This window comes from Centroberyx affinis, unplaced genomic scaffold (genome assembly GCF_046629955.1).
Source record: "Centroberyx affinis isolate AG114_WGS23_722 - 3 ecotype Tasmania unplaced genomic scaffold, CSIRO-AGI_Caff_v1 ptg001259l_1, whole genome shotgun sequence".
Classification (NCBI taxonomy): Eukaryota; Metazoa; Chordata; class Actinopteri; order Beryciformes; family Berycidae; genus Centroberyx; species Centroberyx affinis.
The window spans coordinates 52,501-69,808 of NW_027279770.1; the positions used below are offsets into that span (position 1 = coordinate 52,501).

Consider the following 17,308-nt stretch of genomic DNA (forward strand, 5'->3'; position numbering starts at 1 on the left):
TATAATTGAATAAATATTTGGTTTCACAGACTGACAGAAAACAACTGTCACACTCACAGGCAGCAAATGTAACAGTCAGTCAGGCCTGAGGCTGGGGGGGAGGGGGGGGGGGAAGTAGACATTACATCTACTGCCACTAGAGGGAAGCGATATTCAATATTCAATATTTTCATAAATGAAAAACATATTAATATGGCTGGAGGCTAATGTTATTGTGGCAGTATATCATGTTTAGAAAAATAACCACTTTTACCACAGCTTCACATCATCTTCCCTATGGGATAAATTAATTATTTTACCTTACCACATATACTAATGACAATAAGTAGCTTCTAATGCACCTGTGCTACAGGACGCTTGGCAGGCCTACATCACTGGAAAACACTCTTATTACTGCAGTCTGTATGTTCAGATCTACGACACCAATGACTGGTCGACACAACAGCTTATACACAGTCTAACTGGCTCCATTCTGAGTGAATCCCAGCTGACGTGTTTTGTCTCTACTGAACCTCAGGCTGACTGGCTGACGACGGGTCCTTGACATCTTCTCCACTGATGGCCGGTAGCTCACTAGCTGTTTCACTGGTTGTTGGGGGCTCAGCAGCCGTTTCATTGGTTGTTGGGGGCTCACTAGCCATGCCATTGGTTGTCAGTGTCTCATTAGCTGTGTTACTGGCTGCCTGGGGCTTGCTACCGATTCCATTGAATAGTGAAGGTGGGGAAGCTGCTCCATTAGTTGGCTGACTGCCTGTTTCACTGGCTGCCAAGGGTTGGTCGACTGTTTCACTGGATGTCGGAGGTTCGCTAGCCGTTTCACTGGATGTCGGAGGCTGACTAGCTGTTTCACTGGATGTCGGAGGCTGACTAGCTGTTTCACTGGATGTCGGAGGTTGGCTAGCTGTTTCACGGAATGTCAGAAGCTGGCTAGTTGTTTCACTGGATGTCGGAGGTTGGCTAGCTGTTTCACTGGATGTCGGAGGCTGACTACCTGTTTCACTGGATGTCGGAGGCTGACTACCTGTTTCACTGGATGTCGGAGGCTGGCCAGCTGTTTCACTGGATGTCGGAGGCTGACTACCTGTTTCACTGGATGTCGGAGGTTGGCTAGCTGTTTCACGGAATGTCAGAAGCTGGCTAGCTGTTTCACTGGATGTCGGAGGTTGGCCAGCTGTTTCACTGAATGTCAGAAGCTGGCTAGCTGTTTCACTGGATGTCGGAGGTTGGCCGACTGTTTCACTGGATGTCAGAAGCTGGCTAGCTGTTTCACTGGATGTCGGAGGCTGGCCGACTGTTTCACTGGATGTCGGAGGTTGGCCGACTGTTTCACTGGATGTCAGAAGCTGGCTAGCTGTTTCACTGGATGTCGGAGGCTGGCTAGCTGTTTCACTGGATGTCAGGGGCTGGCTAGCTGTTTCACTGGATGTCGGAGGCTGGCTAGCTCTTTCACTGGATGTCAGGGCCTGGCTAGCTGTTTCACTGGATGTCAGGGGCTGGCTAGCTGTTTCACTGGATGTCAGGGCCTGGCTAGCTGTTTCACTGGATGTCAGGGCCTGGCTAGCTGTTTCACTGAATGTCAGGGCCTGGCTAGCTGTTTCACTGGATGTCGGAGGCTCAACAGCCCTTGCGTTGGTTGTCAGGCGTGGGCTGGCTGTTCTGCTGGCTGCTGGGAGCCGATCTGTTGGGTGAATGGCTGAATGTGATGTGAAGATCTGATCAGCTGCTTGCTTTGCTGCAGGCAGCCATGTGCCTGATGAATGTTTTATGGCAGGAGACTGGCTGATTTGTCCATCAGTGGCTGAGGACCAGCTGGGTGCCTGGCTGTCAGCTGAAGAGGTATTGTTGTTATTATTGGTATTTGCCTGGTCAGGCAGTTGTGTGGTTACAGAGGTCTCTGTGGCCTTTTCAGTTCCAGACAGTGGCTTTGCTGTCGGTGGAGCCTGGTTAAAGCCTGGAAGTTGGTTGATTTCTACTGGATTTGGAGTCACTTGGTTTAAGCCTACGGGCTCATTGGCTACATGGTTGCTAGTCGATGGCTGATTAATTGCATTGCTACCTGCTGACTGCCAGTTATTGGAGCAGAGGACTACAGGAATGCTGCAAGACAAAAACAAAATCATAACCAAGTTGTTATTGTGAATGACAGAATTTGCTTTAAGAATTTACCCTAAAAAATATCCTCAATGGTTTCCTTTGTGGGACTAAAATGGGATTTGCAGTTCTTGCATCTTATTCCTGTTACTGGGTTTTACTTGAAAATATATTTCTGGGATACATTTGTGCATCTTGTTGCCAGCAGAGATGCTTTGCCAACTGGGTTATAGTTGCAAATAAAAAATAATGGCTTGGATCCCATATTATATACTTCTTGAACTGGTCTTGGCCATGTCAATTTCCAAGTGACCCTTGTGTGGAAAAACAGTTTAAAATCTTTTTCCTTTCCTAAGTGAAGAAACTAATAAATGTTGTAGTCATAACTTTGAGTGCACACTTGCAGCTTGCCGGTGCCGTGTGAAAAACTCAAAACTTTGCACGCCAATTCAGATCCAAAACCCTGGGGCGTATTAAATAAAATTAAAACCCATGGTAGTGTTTTAAAAATGCCTAGGAAGCAATGAGAAAATTCAATGCATGTTTTCAGTTCTTTAAAGATTTGGTCTTTTGGTGTTGTAAGGTGGACATACACACCTGGCCAGCTGTTTCTGGAGCTCCTGTGCATGTTGGTGGCACTGGGCGTAATAACAGGACTGAGTCTCGACAAAGTCAATCAGGCTCCGCATGTGATTGGTCTGACACAAACAAGACAGATGGCACCATATGAAGAGTTTGGGTCCCAAATAAGATATGCAGCATTTGAAAAAACTAATGCCTACTGTAACAAAATGATTGAGACCACAAAATTAAAACTATAGTACTTTTTAAAGAGCAGTAGTGGAGCAGTAGTATCTTTTTCCAACATGGATATATAAAGTTTTAGAATAGAACTCTTTGTGTGTTCATAGTTCATACAAAACACCCTTACCAAGCTCTGTAAATATGACCGAATCATATCTTATTGTCCTATCTGTGTGTATGTGTGTGTGTGTTTATACGTACATGAGTGGTGTCGATTCCTTCCAGAAGCCGTCTTGAAATTTCTGACTGTCGATCAAACAGACTCTGACAGATCCTCAGCTCCATCTCTGCCTACAGAAACACACACACACACACACACACAATCTTGATGCTCTTGTGAATACTATATGCATCACCAGCTTTGTTTCTGCAAATGGGATGTGATACCTGAATCAAAATCCCTGGAATGCTTACGGATCTAATCATCAATAATAAGAACATTGATAACGCTAATAATAGACCCATATTCAATTCCTTGTTTTAACTGCTGGCCATGTTTCTGTTGAAGTTGTCACCCTGGGTTTAGGCATAAGGGATATACATCAGATCCTGTGTGCAATAAACATGAACTCACCTGAGAGATTTCCTGAGCCCACATCTGAGAAAGACAGACAGACAGGTGAATTACCCACTGATCAAAATGCAGGTTGAGCTAGTTTGAGAGTGTGTGTGTGCGAGTGTGTGTCTGAGCCCTAGAGAAACTGACCTTGAGCCATTTAACACGTAGGAAGCTGAACATGTAGGAGACGTGAGCCACATAGTCGTCATCCAGTGGGTTTGCATTCAGGTTCTGACAGAGAAGGAGCAGGGAGGTGGGACGAGAGGATGAAATATGTAAGAATGGATTAATGGAAAGGGACCTTTGTGTGTTTTTGCTATGATTCAGGCATGATAAATGCATTAAAGAAAATGAAATGTTGTCGCACACTAATTTTCTAAATCAGTCAAGATGAAGGACTAGACATTTTCATGGTAACTCACTCTGGCCTCTGCGTCGGCCTCGTGGGCTTTCCTCAGCCTGGTCTTGGCTATGTCCAAGTCCAAACGCTTGTTCAGCAACATCCTGCGCTCATCCTACACACACACACACACACAAAAAACACACACATTTTTAAAAAAAACATATTAGGTATACAAACCATTTACTACATGAATGAGAGAAAGAACCATGGGAGAGAGTGAGGGAGAAACAGGAGGGTGAAGATCTGAGCATGTGACATCCAAAAAACAACAGCAGTACCAGTATCATACAGGTGTGTGTGTGTGTGTGTGTGTGTCACCTGTATGACTCTGTATTCCCCCTCTGTGAAGCTCCGGAGAGGAGTCAGGAAGTGGATGTTGGCGCTTTGGACAAACTTCCTCTCTGCCTCGCCTATTTGCTTCTGAGCCTCTCCACACCTGAGCAGTGCGTTCCCTAAACACAAACATACTGGCGATTAAAAAGAACACATACCGAGGAACAGTGTAGAACAGGCTAGGACCTAAATTAAGTAACTTGAGTCTTCATCCACAAAAACTGTACACTCACCGTAAGGTGTGTTAGGTCCCATCTCCAGCCCCGACTGGCTCATCTGGTCTCCCAGCACCTCATGGGCACGAGGACGGGGCGGGACACTCCAATCCAGACGCTCATACAGCCGGTCCTCCAACCGGGCTCCTGCATGATCAGAGGGGGTCAGAGAGAGGTCAAGTCAGGGGGTGAGTCATCGCTCTTGAAACCCACTGACAGTTTATTTTGATCTTTTATATTTGTTCAGGAAGTCCAATTAAACTCGAACAAAGATTGTCCTGAAAACACTTAAGCGAAACAAATACCTCACAAAACACAATTTAGACTTAAGATGGAAGTCAAAGGTGACAGGACATCTAGTAGTCGAAGCATAGCTGGTTCTATTCCCAATGCCAACGGTGCCAAAGTGCCACTAAGCAAGGCTATCTAAACCCAATGTAAATGTTCCCACCTGCTCCCAGGACCAGTACTGGAAGCTATTAACTACAATACTGTGATATAAAACAGTGGCCAGTTGCTTGCAACAGTGTGCTTTATCTGTCCTTGTCTACATATACTGTAGGTAAAAACAGATTATTGTGTAGACAGAATAAAATGCTTCAGTCATAAGATAAACATGGCTATGCATGCTGTACATGCCCTTGATAATGGAGAATATGCCTAACTGTAAGAGGTTATTACTTCTGGCAGCCAAATGGCCCTCCTTATTTAATAAATTGCAGACCGCATCCACTCACAATCCATTAGATGAGGTAATTGGATTGATAGAGGAGAGGAGAAAGAATGACCATTCATCTGACCGGAGCAATTACAGTCAGAGCAAACGGTAGGGCACAGATGTATTACAGGAGGGCGGATGGGAGTCCCCTCACCGGGGCTGGGGCTGCAGTAAAACCTCCGTCTGGGAGATGATCTGCTCCGTCCAGGTCTTGGTGGATTCTGCCCGGGCCAGCAGCTCCTCCAGCCCGCCGTTAAACTCTGTCCGGTCCGCCTGGCCCAGAGTCTCCCCCGTGTACTGGAGCGGGATTATAGAATAACATTTAATTTAATTTCGATTAAGAAATAGCAGATGCATTTAACAATTGCGTTCTTTCTGTGTTACAACGGTCTTTTCTCGCCGTTTTAACCCAATAAGAGTCTCGAGGTTGTGATTTATGGTGATTTTAACTGATTTTCACTGTAATCGTAAACCATATCCTCGAGTAACTTGCTTAATGCTTAATTTTGCACTTGGAAATTTGCAGAATAAAAACACGTATTGTTCAGACTGTCTTTTTACCTGAACAGCACGGTTGATGAGCTGACCGGCGTCTACGGCCAGCCTCGTCAAATCCATGACGTCCTCCAAGGTCGCGCGTCGCCCCGGTGGTCCGACACTCTTGAGACAACGTTACCGCCGGGACTATTAAAACCTCAGTGACCAAGAAAGCCTGGTGACCTCGCCATGGCCTGGTCAGCCCCTCCGTAACCAGATTTACCACTCCACAAATGTTACCCGCGTGCCCATCAAGCCAAGCACGATGACGCCAGTGCCATCCTTTGCATCACGAGACTTCTCGGTGCGTCGGGCTCCTCCGTTGTTGTCATTTTATCCTCCAATCGATGTCGAGTGCTCACTGAATGACAGTTAGCTGTGTTTACTCCTGTAACCGTTTGCGGGTGCCCGGGACACACTACACGACTTTTAGCTCGATTATCGCCTCGGTTTAGCCATCACTGCTGACTGCGGACGGTCGGCACAGACGATCTTGCAGTGTATGAGGGAGTTTAAGTTGCTGCTTCACAAGCTAGCTTCGCTGCAGTTGGTACCGTCCCGATTATTTCAAACATGACATTGAACAGTTGAATATTGACAAGTCTTCATGCGCTACTGTAGCTTGTGTAAACTGAACGACACAAATCTGAACGGAGACCGCTGACAATAGCCAATGAGAATTGAGAGCAAGTGATTGAAACAAAATTTCTATCTTGTTTGTTTTGGTTCCGTGTTATAGTACCGCGAGAGTGTCTTCGCGAGATTAAGGGCTGCGAGGCTACAGAACTCCGTTATGTTACAGTTACACCTGTAGGCTATTTACCTTTTTACCTCGTTGTCAGGGTGTATGAGACCCCCAAATCCTAGCCGTCTAGTTTATAGGACGATAGTACGACAAATATGCGTAAGATAGTCGTCAAGTGTGTGATACCAGTCTTTCCGCAGTATGTGCTCCTAGAGACTCAAAGATATCCAGCGATGCCGCCGCCGCATTTAAAATGACGCCTTTAATGTGTCACTGTAATTAGCACACTTAAAACTCATATCCACAGTCGGTTGGAAAGCTCCTCTTGATTAAAAGACGCCCACAACCCTCTTCGGCTGGAGGACAAGGCTTAGCTTTTAGGAGACAAACTGGAACAGCAGCCAAGCGTTGATGAAAAGGAGGACAGTAATGACCAAAAACACAGTGACTCTCTGAGTGTCTGAACTCATGATTGGTCTGGAACAAAAAATTAAAAAGGAAAAAAAAATAAAATCTTGCTCACATAAATCAACTCCTCATCACTCACTTCGCACTGTTATGCTCACCCAGGCTCCCTTATCCTCTTAAGGCTTTCACAAGCAAACACTTGGCTCTAAGTGGTGCTTGTGTGACAAAGGTGAGCCGAGAGAGAGAGAGAGAGAGAGAGAGAGAGAGAGAGAGAGAGAGAGAGAGAGAGAGAGAGAGAGAGAGAGAGAGAGAGAGAGAGAGAGAGAGAGAGAGAGAGAGAGGGGATTAAAACAGCCATCTGACAGGCTGACTCCTGTAAACCTAAGCAGGGTTAAGAAATGAGACAGCACACTTGTTACAGATTTAGAGACATAAAAGTCAAATTTGCAAAAAAACAACTTTATTACAAGGGAATTTACAAAGATCCTCCATTTCCAGAAAATATGAAACTATAAATGATGGCACTGGAAATAACAGAACAAGAAAAAAGGCATTATTGTACATTAAGAATAGTTGTGGTAAATGCATGCCATACCTGGGCCAAATAGCATTTGCAAATAATTCTTTTTTTTTTTAAACCTGGAACAACAGATGAGTGAGTTTTACTGCATCAGGGAAATTCACCTAAATTGAATTTCAAATACTTTACTGTGATTTTCTCTGGTACACAGTGTGTTTTCATACCGTTTAAAACAAACACTATCATTACTTGCAAACAGTATTGGACTCTGTGTGTGTGTGTGTGTGTGTGTGTGTGTGTTACAGGTAGGGCCCCCAGCCCAGATACATCAGACAGAGCAGCTTGTCGTCAGTGCCCTCCTGTATGAGGTAGTGGACGTGTCCCTCTATAGACAGAGGCAGACCCAGCACTTTGTTCCGGCTCTTTATCACTCCCTGCAGACGCTGCTCGATGTCACACACATGGGTTTTAGCCTGGCAGAGATGGGAGGGAGGGAGAGAGAGAGGAGAGAAATGAGAGGAGGAGTGAGATGCAGGAGGTAACAATATGACAGTTTTCCACCCCCACAATGATGCCGTTATCCTCATACATGTCTATTCTTGTATGATTTGTGTTGTTTTATTACCCTTTTATATTGTGATGCATTCTGCTTACCGCCCTGTCTCTTTCCCTTTTTTCCCCCTTCCTCCCCTCTCTCCTTTTGTTTTACTGCCCGTTATTAATGATAATGTTTGTTGTTTAATGTTGTCTGTCTCTTAAGTCCCTTAAAGTTGAATGTTTGTATGTCTGAGTTTTATTTTATTTTTATCCCCTACCCTTTCCCCCAAGAGGCAAACCTATTGCCAGGCCATCCATGTAAATAAGAATTTGTCCTTAAGTTGCCTCCCTGGTAAAATAAAGGTTCAATAAAAAAATGTAAAAAAGATACGGTGACGCTAATGAGGATAATGTGTTCAATATGCTCCATAGGGATACAGATTCCTGGATGGTGGATGACTCCGACTGAAAGACGGTCTAATGATAATAATAATAAACTTTATTTGTATAGCACTTTTCTAAAGGTTTAAAAAGTGCTTTAAAAAATAAAACAAGAGAAACAACTCAAGGCAGTAATAGAGAGCACAGGGCAAGAACAAAATATTTAAAACAAGATAAAATGATAGGTTTTTGTCATCTTTGTGTGTGTGTTTATGCCATGTACACACCTTTTCATTGACTATCTCTCCTGTCTCGTTGGCCTGCGTTTTGGAAAGCCCCTTGGCTTGTTTGCTCCACTCCACCAGCGGGTCATGAAGGAAGGTCTTCAGAACACTGAGGGGAAGGAAGCAGAAAGACAAGCGCTACGTTTCTAATAAGTTACTGTATACATTTGTGCTTGAGATAAAAATGTGTTTGCCAGTGAGTATGGATTTGTCACTGCATTTATTGTCTTTTTTTTTTGTGTCAAGCGAATTTGAAATTCTTCCCTTTCAGTATGGACTTAAACGTCAGTCCAGAATTCAAATTTAGTAAATTCATTTCTGCTCCTTGACCTTTTAATTAGTAAATTTAGCCTACTTCCATGTTCTTTCAGACATACTAGTATTGTTTTTTTGGGGGGACCCAGGGACACACACTGAGACCATTGTGTGTTCTGGTTCAGATTATGAAACAAAGCCTTAAAGGGTTATTCGATACAACCAAGACTGAGTATATGTGTGTGTGTGTGTGTGTGTACCTCATGAGGGGCTCTCTCTGGTCCCTCATCAGTCTCAGTGTGACCTCACAGGCCTGTCTGAACAGGCCCTCGGTGCCCATGGGTCCCATGGCGTGGACCATGTTCTGGGTAAGACGGAAGGGAACCACCTCCGGCACGTCGAACGTCTCCCCCTAGTGGAGAGGAGGGGGTGCAGAGCAAAAGGAGAAAAGGGAAATAGAGTGAGGTTGAGAAAAAAAATTGAAAGGTTTCATTCCAAAATGCTGTACATCCATTTCAAGAAAAACAAAATTGTTGCCTGTAATGTGTGATTAAAAAATCCAGATGATCCCCTCCTCAAAAACATTACGACTTTACAAACTAGTCTTAAGATAGCTAGTAACTGAAATTATTCCCATTGTGACTTCTACTGTCATGTCATCAGTCATTTCAGTGTAGGTCACATCAGAGTAGGTGTTACGTTTTTGAAATGGTGGATACCACATTTGGGAACAAAACTCTTCAATTAAAGGTATTTTTTAATTAAAAAAAATTGACGAATAAAAAATATCAATTTGACACAAACGCAAACCTTGTTGAAGAGGCAGTTGAAGTCGACGTGAACACATTCCCCTGTGAACGAGTCGAAGAGGATGTTCTCTCCGTGGCGATCTCCCAGACCCAGGATGTAGCCCACCATGGACATCACAGCTGTGGAGCGGCAGTACGCAGAGCGACTGCTGTACCTGGAAACACACGCACAGGTTGGTACTACATGTGAAAACCTTCCACTGACTGCATCTATTCCTGAACCTCCAACCCTCGTCCTCACAAATACATGCCTAACCGTAACCTAATCCTAATTTTAACCCTAAACTGGAGCCTTTTCATAGTCAAAAGTCCTAACTTCTTATATCCAGAACTCATACTGGTCCTCTCAAATATAGTAACACATAAGCACACAGACACAAATACACAAAAAATTCAGCTTATGGACAAGATTTGTAGAATTCGTGGTCCGTGATCGTAGGTGAGCTTTGCAGCGGGTCGTACCATGATGTGGGGTCGGGGAAGGTCCGGAGGAACCACTCGTGGAAGACGGGGGGGTGTCGAGCGCACAGCACCTCCTTATGGATCCGCAGCTTCTCATCAAAGGGAGCCGTCTTGGGAAGAATCAGCTTCCTCAGCTCCTTACCTGACAGGTAGACACCTGGGACACACACACACACACAAATATGACAACAACATAAAATTACTACATCATATTTAGTTTGGCTGTTTTAAGAGTTTATTTCTACCTCTCTAATTATAGGGCTTGATTGGAACATTGGGAGTGTGTGTGTGTGTGTGTGTGTGTGTGTGTGTGTATACCTCTCTCCTTGTAGAGCTTGGTGAGAATGTGTCGTAGTCCGGCGGTGTTGTTGACCCACTCGATGATGCCACACTCCTCGTTGAGGGGAATCACAGCGTAGGTACGGATGTGTAGCTCCCTCCGCCTCGACTCAGCATCTTTACGCAGGCACTACACACACACACACACACACACACACACACACATTACTCATTTCATTCTTTGTTTAGAGTGCAATAACACATTTTACACACACATTCAGTACACTCACACTTGGACATGTAAATGTAAAAATAATCACAAAACACACTCATACACATGACCACACACACACACCTTGTTGATGAGGCAGTTGAACTCCATGAGTCTGCAGTCCTTCCTCAGGTCGTCTTTGGGTTTACACATCATGGTGTAGCTCTGCCCATCAGAACCCTTCAGACTGATCTTCTTAGGCTTCTGTAAGGAGGCCAGGATCTCCACCTACACACACACACACACACACACACGCTAGGGTTATACTTGTCATTTGTCACTTCAATCAATGTGAGCAAAATCAGATTTGTGTGCACGCAGACCCGTCACTTCAAGCATCCTGTGAAAGACTGAAATGTAGAAACTGGGCAAACCACAAAACGATAAATTTCACTTATGACTCTACTACTACTAAGATACCATATATGTTATATAGAGTGTATTTTTATAGCATTTAAAAAGGTCACAGACACAGACTCAGTTATGAAATATGAGCTAATTTGAGTTGTACTGGACTTATTTTCAGTACTTTTTTAGTGATACTCTATTGATTTTGCTCATCTTCCTCCACAGAGGCATCAGAGCAGACTAGGGATTCAATGTCTTGACCAAGGACATGTTCTCAGGTCGGACACTTGTCATGTATCAGTCATGTATGATTGAACCTGGGACTTTCTGGTTACAAGACAAGTCTCTTTCACCACTACACACACTCCCACCTAAAACAGTAGAGCTGGTGACACAAAAAAAAAGTGAATGATCTGCTTAGTGAAACACCCTCATTCTCCATGTCTTACAGAGTCTTCGAAGCCGGCGAGGTAGGCCCAGTGTCCGGGGAAGGCGTCGTGCTGCGCGTTCGTCCCGCCGGTGCAGGGCAGCGTGGGGATGAGCACCGACTGCAGCGGGATCAGGATCTGGCTGAAGGTCGGCTCCTCCACCAGGCGCTTCAGCTGCTTGAAGTGGACGCCCATACTGAGGGTGGTGCTGTTACCATCCACCTGGAAGACACATCCATACACATACAAACACATTTCACTCTTCCGTACATATCACTCATACTCATTTGCCCCCATTTGCTCTACTCTTATTCATATCCTATTTTTCTTTGACGTATTCTTTTCCTACTTGCTGCTGCAACGGTCCCATTTCCCAACGGGGATCATTAGTTTCATTTAATCTAATCTAATTTACCAATAGTATGAAACAAAAGGGGTGTGTGCCAACCGAAAGACAAGCACACACAGCCCTCTTCAAAAAGGTGTTTGGCAGTATCCCATCCACTTGGGAGGACTTTATAGTGAGATTTTAAAGTATTTGAACAGCTGCAGTATATATTTTTTTTAAATGTTTTGGCTCCATACTCCTGACAAATGGCATCCATCCATCCATCAGTTTTTTAAACCCGCTTATTCCTATTCAGGGTCACGGGACAAATGGTATTGATTGTGAAATGAGATGCATTTATCAAATGAATCGTGGCATGCAATACAGAGAAACATATGAACACACACAGTCACTTTTTTACTTTTATCATGAACATACACGTTAATCCAAATCTGTCATTGCAGATTTGTTACTCATTAATCTTAACTTGAGAATTGATTCTCTGAAAAAGGAAACATTCAGCAAAACCTGGCAAACAAGAAATGGAGAAACTAATTATTAAACCAATGTGTTGCAGCGAAAAATGCCTTCATTAGGGCAAAATCACCAGACCATTGATTCTCTGAAGATAAGTTATGTTGTTTTCTACTATATGTAATGGGATTGGACATTGTGTGTGTGTGTGGGGGTGTGTGTGTGTGGGCTCTGTACCGGCTTGTTGCAGAGCTCCAGCAGCTTGTCAGTCAGCCTGTTAGCGTCTCCGATGAACTTCCCCAGAGAGTCTTTGAGACTGACGGCCTTCTTAAGGATCTCATTACAGCGGTTCATACGCATGGGGTAGGATGACTGAAACACACACACACACACACACACACACACACACACACACACACACACACACACACACACACACACACACACACACGAGTGCATACATTATTTTATACAAATGCATTCCAATAGGCCTTCGAGGCATTGAAACAGGCATGATTTAGATAATCACACACAAGGGATTCTTGTCTCGTCTCAATATATATGGAATTTGTAAGGTTTATTTGGGGAATTGAACCATTTGTGAAACGACAGATCATAGAAGAAAAACATATACGCATGCACACACACACACACACATACGAGCGTCCACACACACACACACACACACACACAGGCAAGCATACACACATTTATATAGATGTGATTCAAATATGCAGTGATTGCAACCAGCAGGCTCTATTTGATCTCTGCCTTGAGGGGTTAAACTGTTAGTACAAAGATACACACACACTCTCTCTCTCTCTCACACACACACACACACACACACACACACACACCCTACCTTGGAGACCGCGGTCATGAGCCACATGGCCTGCTGAGGGTACGCCAGCAGGACCTTGGCCACGATGGTCATGAGGACGGAGAAGACCTCGTCGCTGGAGTGACACACCCTGGAGATGAGCTGGGAGAAGGCGGTCAGGAACTGGTAGGGCGCCAGGCTGGCGCAGTGCTCGCTCACCGCCGCGTTGATTTTACCCAGCTCCAAACGCATCTGTCTGTCTGTTCGCCCAGCTGCAGTGTGCCAGGACACGGAGGGAGAGATATATATTTGGAGGGAGGGAGGGAGGGAGGGAGAGAGATATATTTGTAGGCACACTTTCAAGGAAACAGCATGAACAACTGACCTGGTGGTTACCATTTTGATTGTCTTATTAATTTATCACATGTACAGGGTTAGGGTTATTTGTTGGCTATGAAAAAACAAAACAAAATATCAAACTATGGAGTTTTAACTTGTATTAATCATGCAATTCATAGTCTTGTTTGGCCATGTCAATTTTTAGATATTTTTCTGTCTCCATCATAAAACGTTAAGAATTATTAGCTCTTCAGTGCCAACAGGCATAAAGAAAGACAGGCAGGATTGCTAGTGAATTAGCTCTGCACTGCATGCATCTCAATGGCCTGTGTGTATCTCGTTTTGACTCTTGCACACACTATTAGGCCACCCACCTTTCTCACACTCATACACTTTGGCTCCAAAATCCAGCCAGAGCGACAGCATCCGAGGCATGGCCTGATAGATGTACTGGTTTCCAAACTGCAAGGCTCTGGGGGGAAAACAAATCAGTTAACTGCCTACTAAATTAGCTGGTTGATTAAAAAATGAATGACTCTTTAGGGAAGTAAGGTGGGAGGCTAGCTTGTAGTAGGGCACTTCTATAATAGCATTCGCTCTGTTAGTGCAGATACCCATATAAATTACACTGAAGCGCTTGGTATGACGAATAATAACAACTGAGAATATTGTTCTCAGTTCAAAACGATGAGGTTCTGATTCCTTTACAATCACAATATGTGAGCTGTTTTTGACACAAAAAAACGTTGGATGCAAACAAGTTGCTCTTACTTTCCAAAGTATGTGACGATGTATCGGATGAGGTTTCCTTGTTTCTCTAGCTTGTTGTCGGTCACCATGGGCATGACTTTGTCGTAGTACTTGGCCAGGTAGAAGTTCCCATCCTCCCACTCTGGCAGAAGGTTGGTCACATCCTGACAAACACACAACACAATCCAGACTCTAAAGGCAGTGATAAACAGGGCAACTTTTTGGGCAACCCTATGGGCAACTGTGACCATCAGGGTTGTCTCAGCATTGCTGCTTTAAAGATACATGTACACTTTAAAGATAAACAACACATCAATGTTGACAGACAACATTTGCATGGATTTCTGGCCCTGCTGTTCATTTTGCCGCCTGTTTCTGGGAGAATTGCCCATCTGCATTGCCCACATAATTGTCTCTACAATCTCTACAAGTAAATGACAGTAAGTGTGGGGATTTTTATGTTTTGTGAAAACTGAGGACTGATAATGTTTGATCAAAGCTTACTAAACTAAAAAACAAACAAACAAAAATAATGAAGGAAGCTATCTTTTCCTCATGTTAACTGTAACCTTCAAACATTTATTTTTCCTCAGTCTACCATGCCCTTCCAGGCTAGTACCTTGTATGCCTTCATGATGGCGTTGGACTCAAAGTTGGCCGTCTCCTCCATGAAGCGTCCCACCAGTAGCATGGCCTTGCCTTTGGTCTGCAGGCTGCGAGGGTCGGTCAGTGGCTGGTCGTCAGGGAAACACTGGGCCACGCCCTTCTGGAGGACGATCAGGGCCTGGTGTACATCCCCCTGAGGACAGACCGACATATACACACAGTTTGTATCGGTATCGTTTTGTGTGTGTGTGTGTGTGTTTGCGTGTGTACAGTATGTGTGTCAATCAAATTTTAGAATTTTGAACCAAGCTGAATTGTCACTTCAATCAATTCAAAATGTCAAAAGAAACTGCTATTCGTAGAGGGTTCATTCTCAGTTATTTTACTCAAAATGCAATATATGCATGTCTCAAATGAATGCTTATTGAATGAGTGAGTATTTTGATTTTTCTGCTTCCTGTACTGCCTGAACTGAAAGATTAGTAGTTGTGTACCTTGGACCAGAGCCACTTGGCCTTCTCGGTGAGCAGCTCAGCCAAGTGTGTGTTCTCTCCGTTCAGCAGAGCATTGAAGGCCGTCTGGTGGTGTCCCGCCTTCCTGGCCACCCGGGCGCTCTGCAGCCAGCACTCCCCCACCAGCTCCTGACACACCGGCCTGGGGCACAAGCACAGGGCCGAGACGAGTTAACATCCATTTTGTTAGATTTACATTTTAGCCATTAGCTGCTTACGATAAGGCAGTAAACATGCTCTCCCCCTTGTATGATGCAGCCCCCCTCACAGCCAATTAATAACAAATAGGTAACCTTGTTTTGACCTGGAATTGTTATACCCCCCGTAAGTACAAGAAGAAGAACATTGTCTTTAAACCAAGGTGCACGAACTGGAAACAACTAGAAAAGGAATAAATTCAGCTACTCTTGGAGGCCGATGGATACTCAATTGCATCAATTAAAGCTTTTCTTGAAGCCTCCAAGAGTAGCTGAATTTGTACCCCCCTTAAGAAAATCAGTGTAGTTTTGAAAATACTGGATTTCATCAAAATCAGATCAGCAGAGTCTGAAATATTATGTGTGATGGATGAACGAATGAATGGACAAACAGACGGAAGGAGACAATGAGTGAGACAATGAATATAAGCTTAAATAAGAGTAGATGACTAAGATACCAAGTGAGTGAGTGAAGAGTTCAAGGTTCGTAGCCACAGTGCTCAGACAGCTGATGTGCTTCATAAAGAAATAAAAGCTGAGGAGAAAAGGTAGAATTTTTTTTCCCCCCCAAGTCAGGAAGATATTATAGCAAATAGAGGAGTAAGATATAGAAAAGAGGGATGTAGAAAATAACACACACAAATTAAATAGTTAAAGGTATACAAAGACAACTCAATACAACTGAAAAGTATGATAGTGTTTGTCTCTGTCCATCCTTACCCTGATCCCAGGCTGAGCAGGGCGCGACGGAGGGCCAGGATTGGCTCCTTGGCCCTGAAGGAATTCTGGGTCATCTCCAGTCGATCTGACCAATGGAGGGGCAGCTGGCTGAGGCTGGGGGCGGAGCCTTCTCTCTGCTTATGCAGCTCAGCAAAAGTGTGCTCCAACTCACTCAGCATTTGGAGCCTATACACACACACACACACACACACACACAAATTACAGCAATAAATCTGTCTGTCAAAATAAATCAGAGAACAACAAATAACATGCAAAACACTGATGATTACAACACACACAACCAGGAAGACAGGCAGACACACACACACACACACACACACAGACCTGACGATGTATTCGTATCCTCTCTGGTAGGTTCCACACTCGTAGCTGGCGGCAGACAGAGGGACGACCTGCTCCTTCCTCACCAGCTTCAGCTTCTCATAGAAAGTCTCTGCATCCTGTTTCTTAGCAGCCAGCAGCATCTGGCCCATACGCACACCCCATGTACTGGACTGACGGTCTGGAGACACAGTGACGGTGCAATACAATAACCATACATACAGGTGCTCGCCCCCAAAAAACAGCACCCATGGTGGTTACATCAGATCTTGTGTATTGGTAAATAGTCCCAAGGAAATTTCTGACAGACTTGAAATGAAACTGAATGTCAAATACAGGGATCAAGACTGAACGGAACTTTATAATATAAGCTGAAGCGAACTCTACAGACTTGAATGGAATTTAATTTAAAGGTGCACTAGACAGGAAGGTTATTGTAAAAACACAGTTGTTGTATTAGCCTAAATCATCAAGTGTGTCTGCAACAGAGAAGAGCGTCCTATCCCTGCTGATTTAGACCCAGTAGATTCGCCCTATTTGCCCAAATGAAATTCTGGTCACTTCTCCACCCACAAGAAGTGACAAATCGAAACTGTGAGCGAGCTCCGTCCAGAGAAAGTTAAAGTCACCAATGTTAGATCTGTTGGCTCTCTTGGTATAAAGCATCACAGACCGGCCTGGTTGGTAAGCATGAGCGTCACATTACATGATTTCTGGGTATTGAAGTTGAATTTTTTTTCAGGTGGTTACCTCCCACTGCCATTTAGGGCCACCAACGTACAAAGTTGCCTAGTGCAGCGTTAAAGGCTCATCTGGGTGTGCGTGTGCGTGTG

General features: G+C 44.3%; 2 protein-coding genes across 2 annotated transcripts in view; both read right to left on the minus strand.

Annotated features, from left to right (window-relative positions):
• Window positions 1–503: 503 nt before the first annotated feature.
• Window positions 504–5,812, minus strand: LOC139648796 (mucin-22-like). Its single transcript, XM_071525035.1, has 10 exons — window positions 5,685–5,812; window positions 5,282–5,420; window positions 4,424–4,555; window positions 4,176–4,309; window positions 3,877–3,969; window positions 3,602–3,685; window positions 3,470–3,493; window positions 3,097–3,186; window positions 2,689–2,789; window positions 504–2,097 (listed from the first exon to the last, which is right to left on the minus strand). The coding sequence occupies exons 1-10, from the start codon at window positions 5,739–5,741 to the stop codon at window positions 504–506; spliced, it is 2,448 nt and encodes an 815-aa protein (XP_071381136.1). The 5' UTR covers window positions 5,742–5,812.
• Window positions 5,813–7,288: 1,476 nt separating this feature from the next.
• The window catches only part of atr (ATR serine/threonine kinase), a 29,394-nt gene continuing 19,374 nt past the window's right edge, over window positions 7,289–17,308 (minus strand). Inside the window, exons 33-48 of the mRNA XM_071525037.1 lie at window positions 16,479–16,656; window positions 16,134–16,319; window positions 15,199–15,358; window positions 14,718–14,897; window positions 14,120–14,262; window positions 13,723–13,820; window positions 13,052–13,281; window positions 12,427–12,561; window positions 11,409–11,609; window positions 10,696–10,839; window positions 10,380–10,530; window positions 10,062–10,218; window positions 9,601–9,754; window positions 9,051–9,202; window positions 8,539–8,644; window positions 7,289–7,806 (exon numbers count right to left, since the gene is read on the minus strand). Coding sequence (XP_071381138.1) covers window positions 7,633–7,806; window positions 8,539–8,644; window positions 9,051–9,202; window positions 9,601–9,754; window positions 10,062–10,218; window positions 10,380–10,530; window positions 10,696–10,839; window positions 11,409–11,609; window positions 12,427–12,561; window positions 13,052–13,281; window positions 13,723–13,820; window positions 14,120–14,262; window positions 14,718–14,897; window positions 15,199–15,358; window positions 16,134–16,319; window positions 16,479–16,656 — 2,549 coding nt within the window. The 3' untranslated portion in view covers window positions 7,289–7,632. The remainder of the gene's footprint in view (window positions 7,807–8,538; window positions 8,645–9,050; window positions 9,203–9,600; window positions 9,755–10,061; window positions 10,219–10,379; window positions 10,531–10,695; window positions 10,840–11,408; window positions 11,610–12,426; window positions 12,562–13,051; window positions 13,282–13,722; window positions 13,821–14,119; window positions 14,263–14,717; window positions 14,898–15,198; window positions 15,359–16,133; window positions 16,320–16,478; window positions 16,657–17,308) is intronic.

Coding starts and splice junctions, on each gene's coding strand:
- LOC139648796 (XM_071525035.1), bottom strand. CDS start 5,741: ATGGATTTGACGAGGCTGGCCGTAGACGCCGGTCAGCTCATCAACCGT. Junction 5,421..5,684: donor TCATCAACCGTGCTGTTCAG/GTAAAAAGACAG, acceptor ATCCCGCTCCAG/TACACGGGGGAGACTCTGGG. Junction 3,686..3,876: donor AGGCCGACGCAGAGGCCAGA/GTGAGTTACCAT, acceptor CTTCTCTGTCAG/AACCTGAATGCAAACCCACT.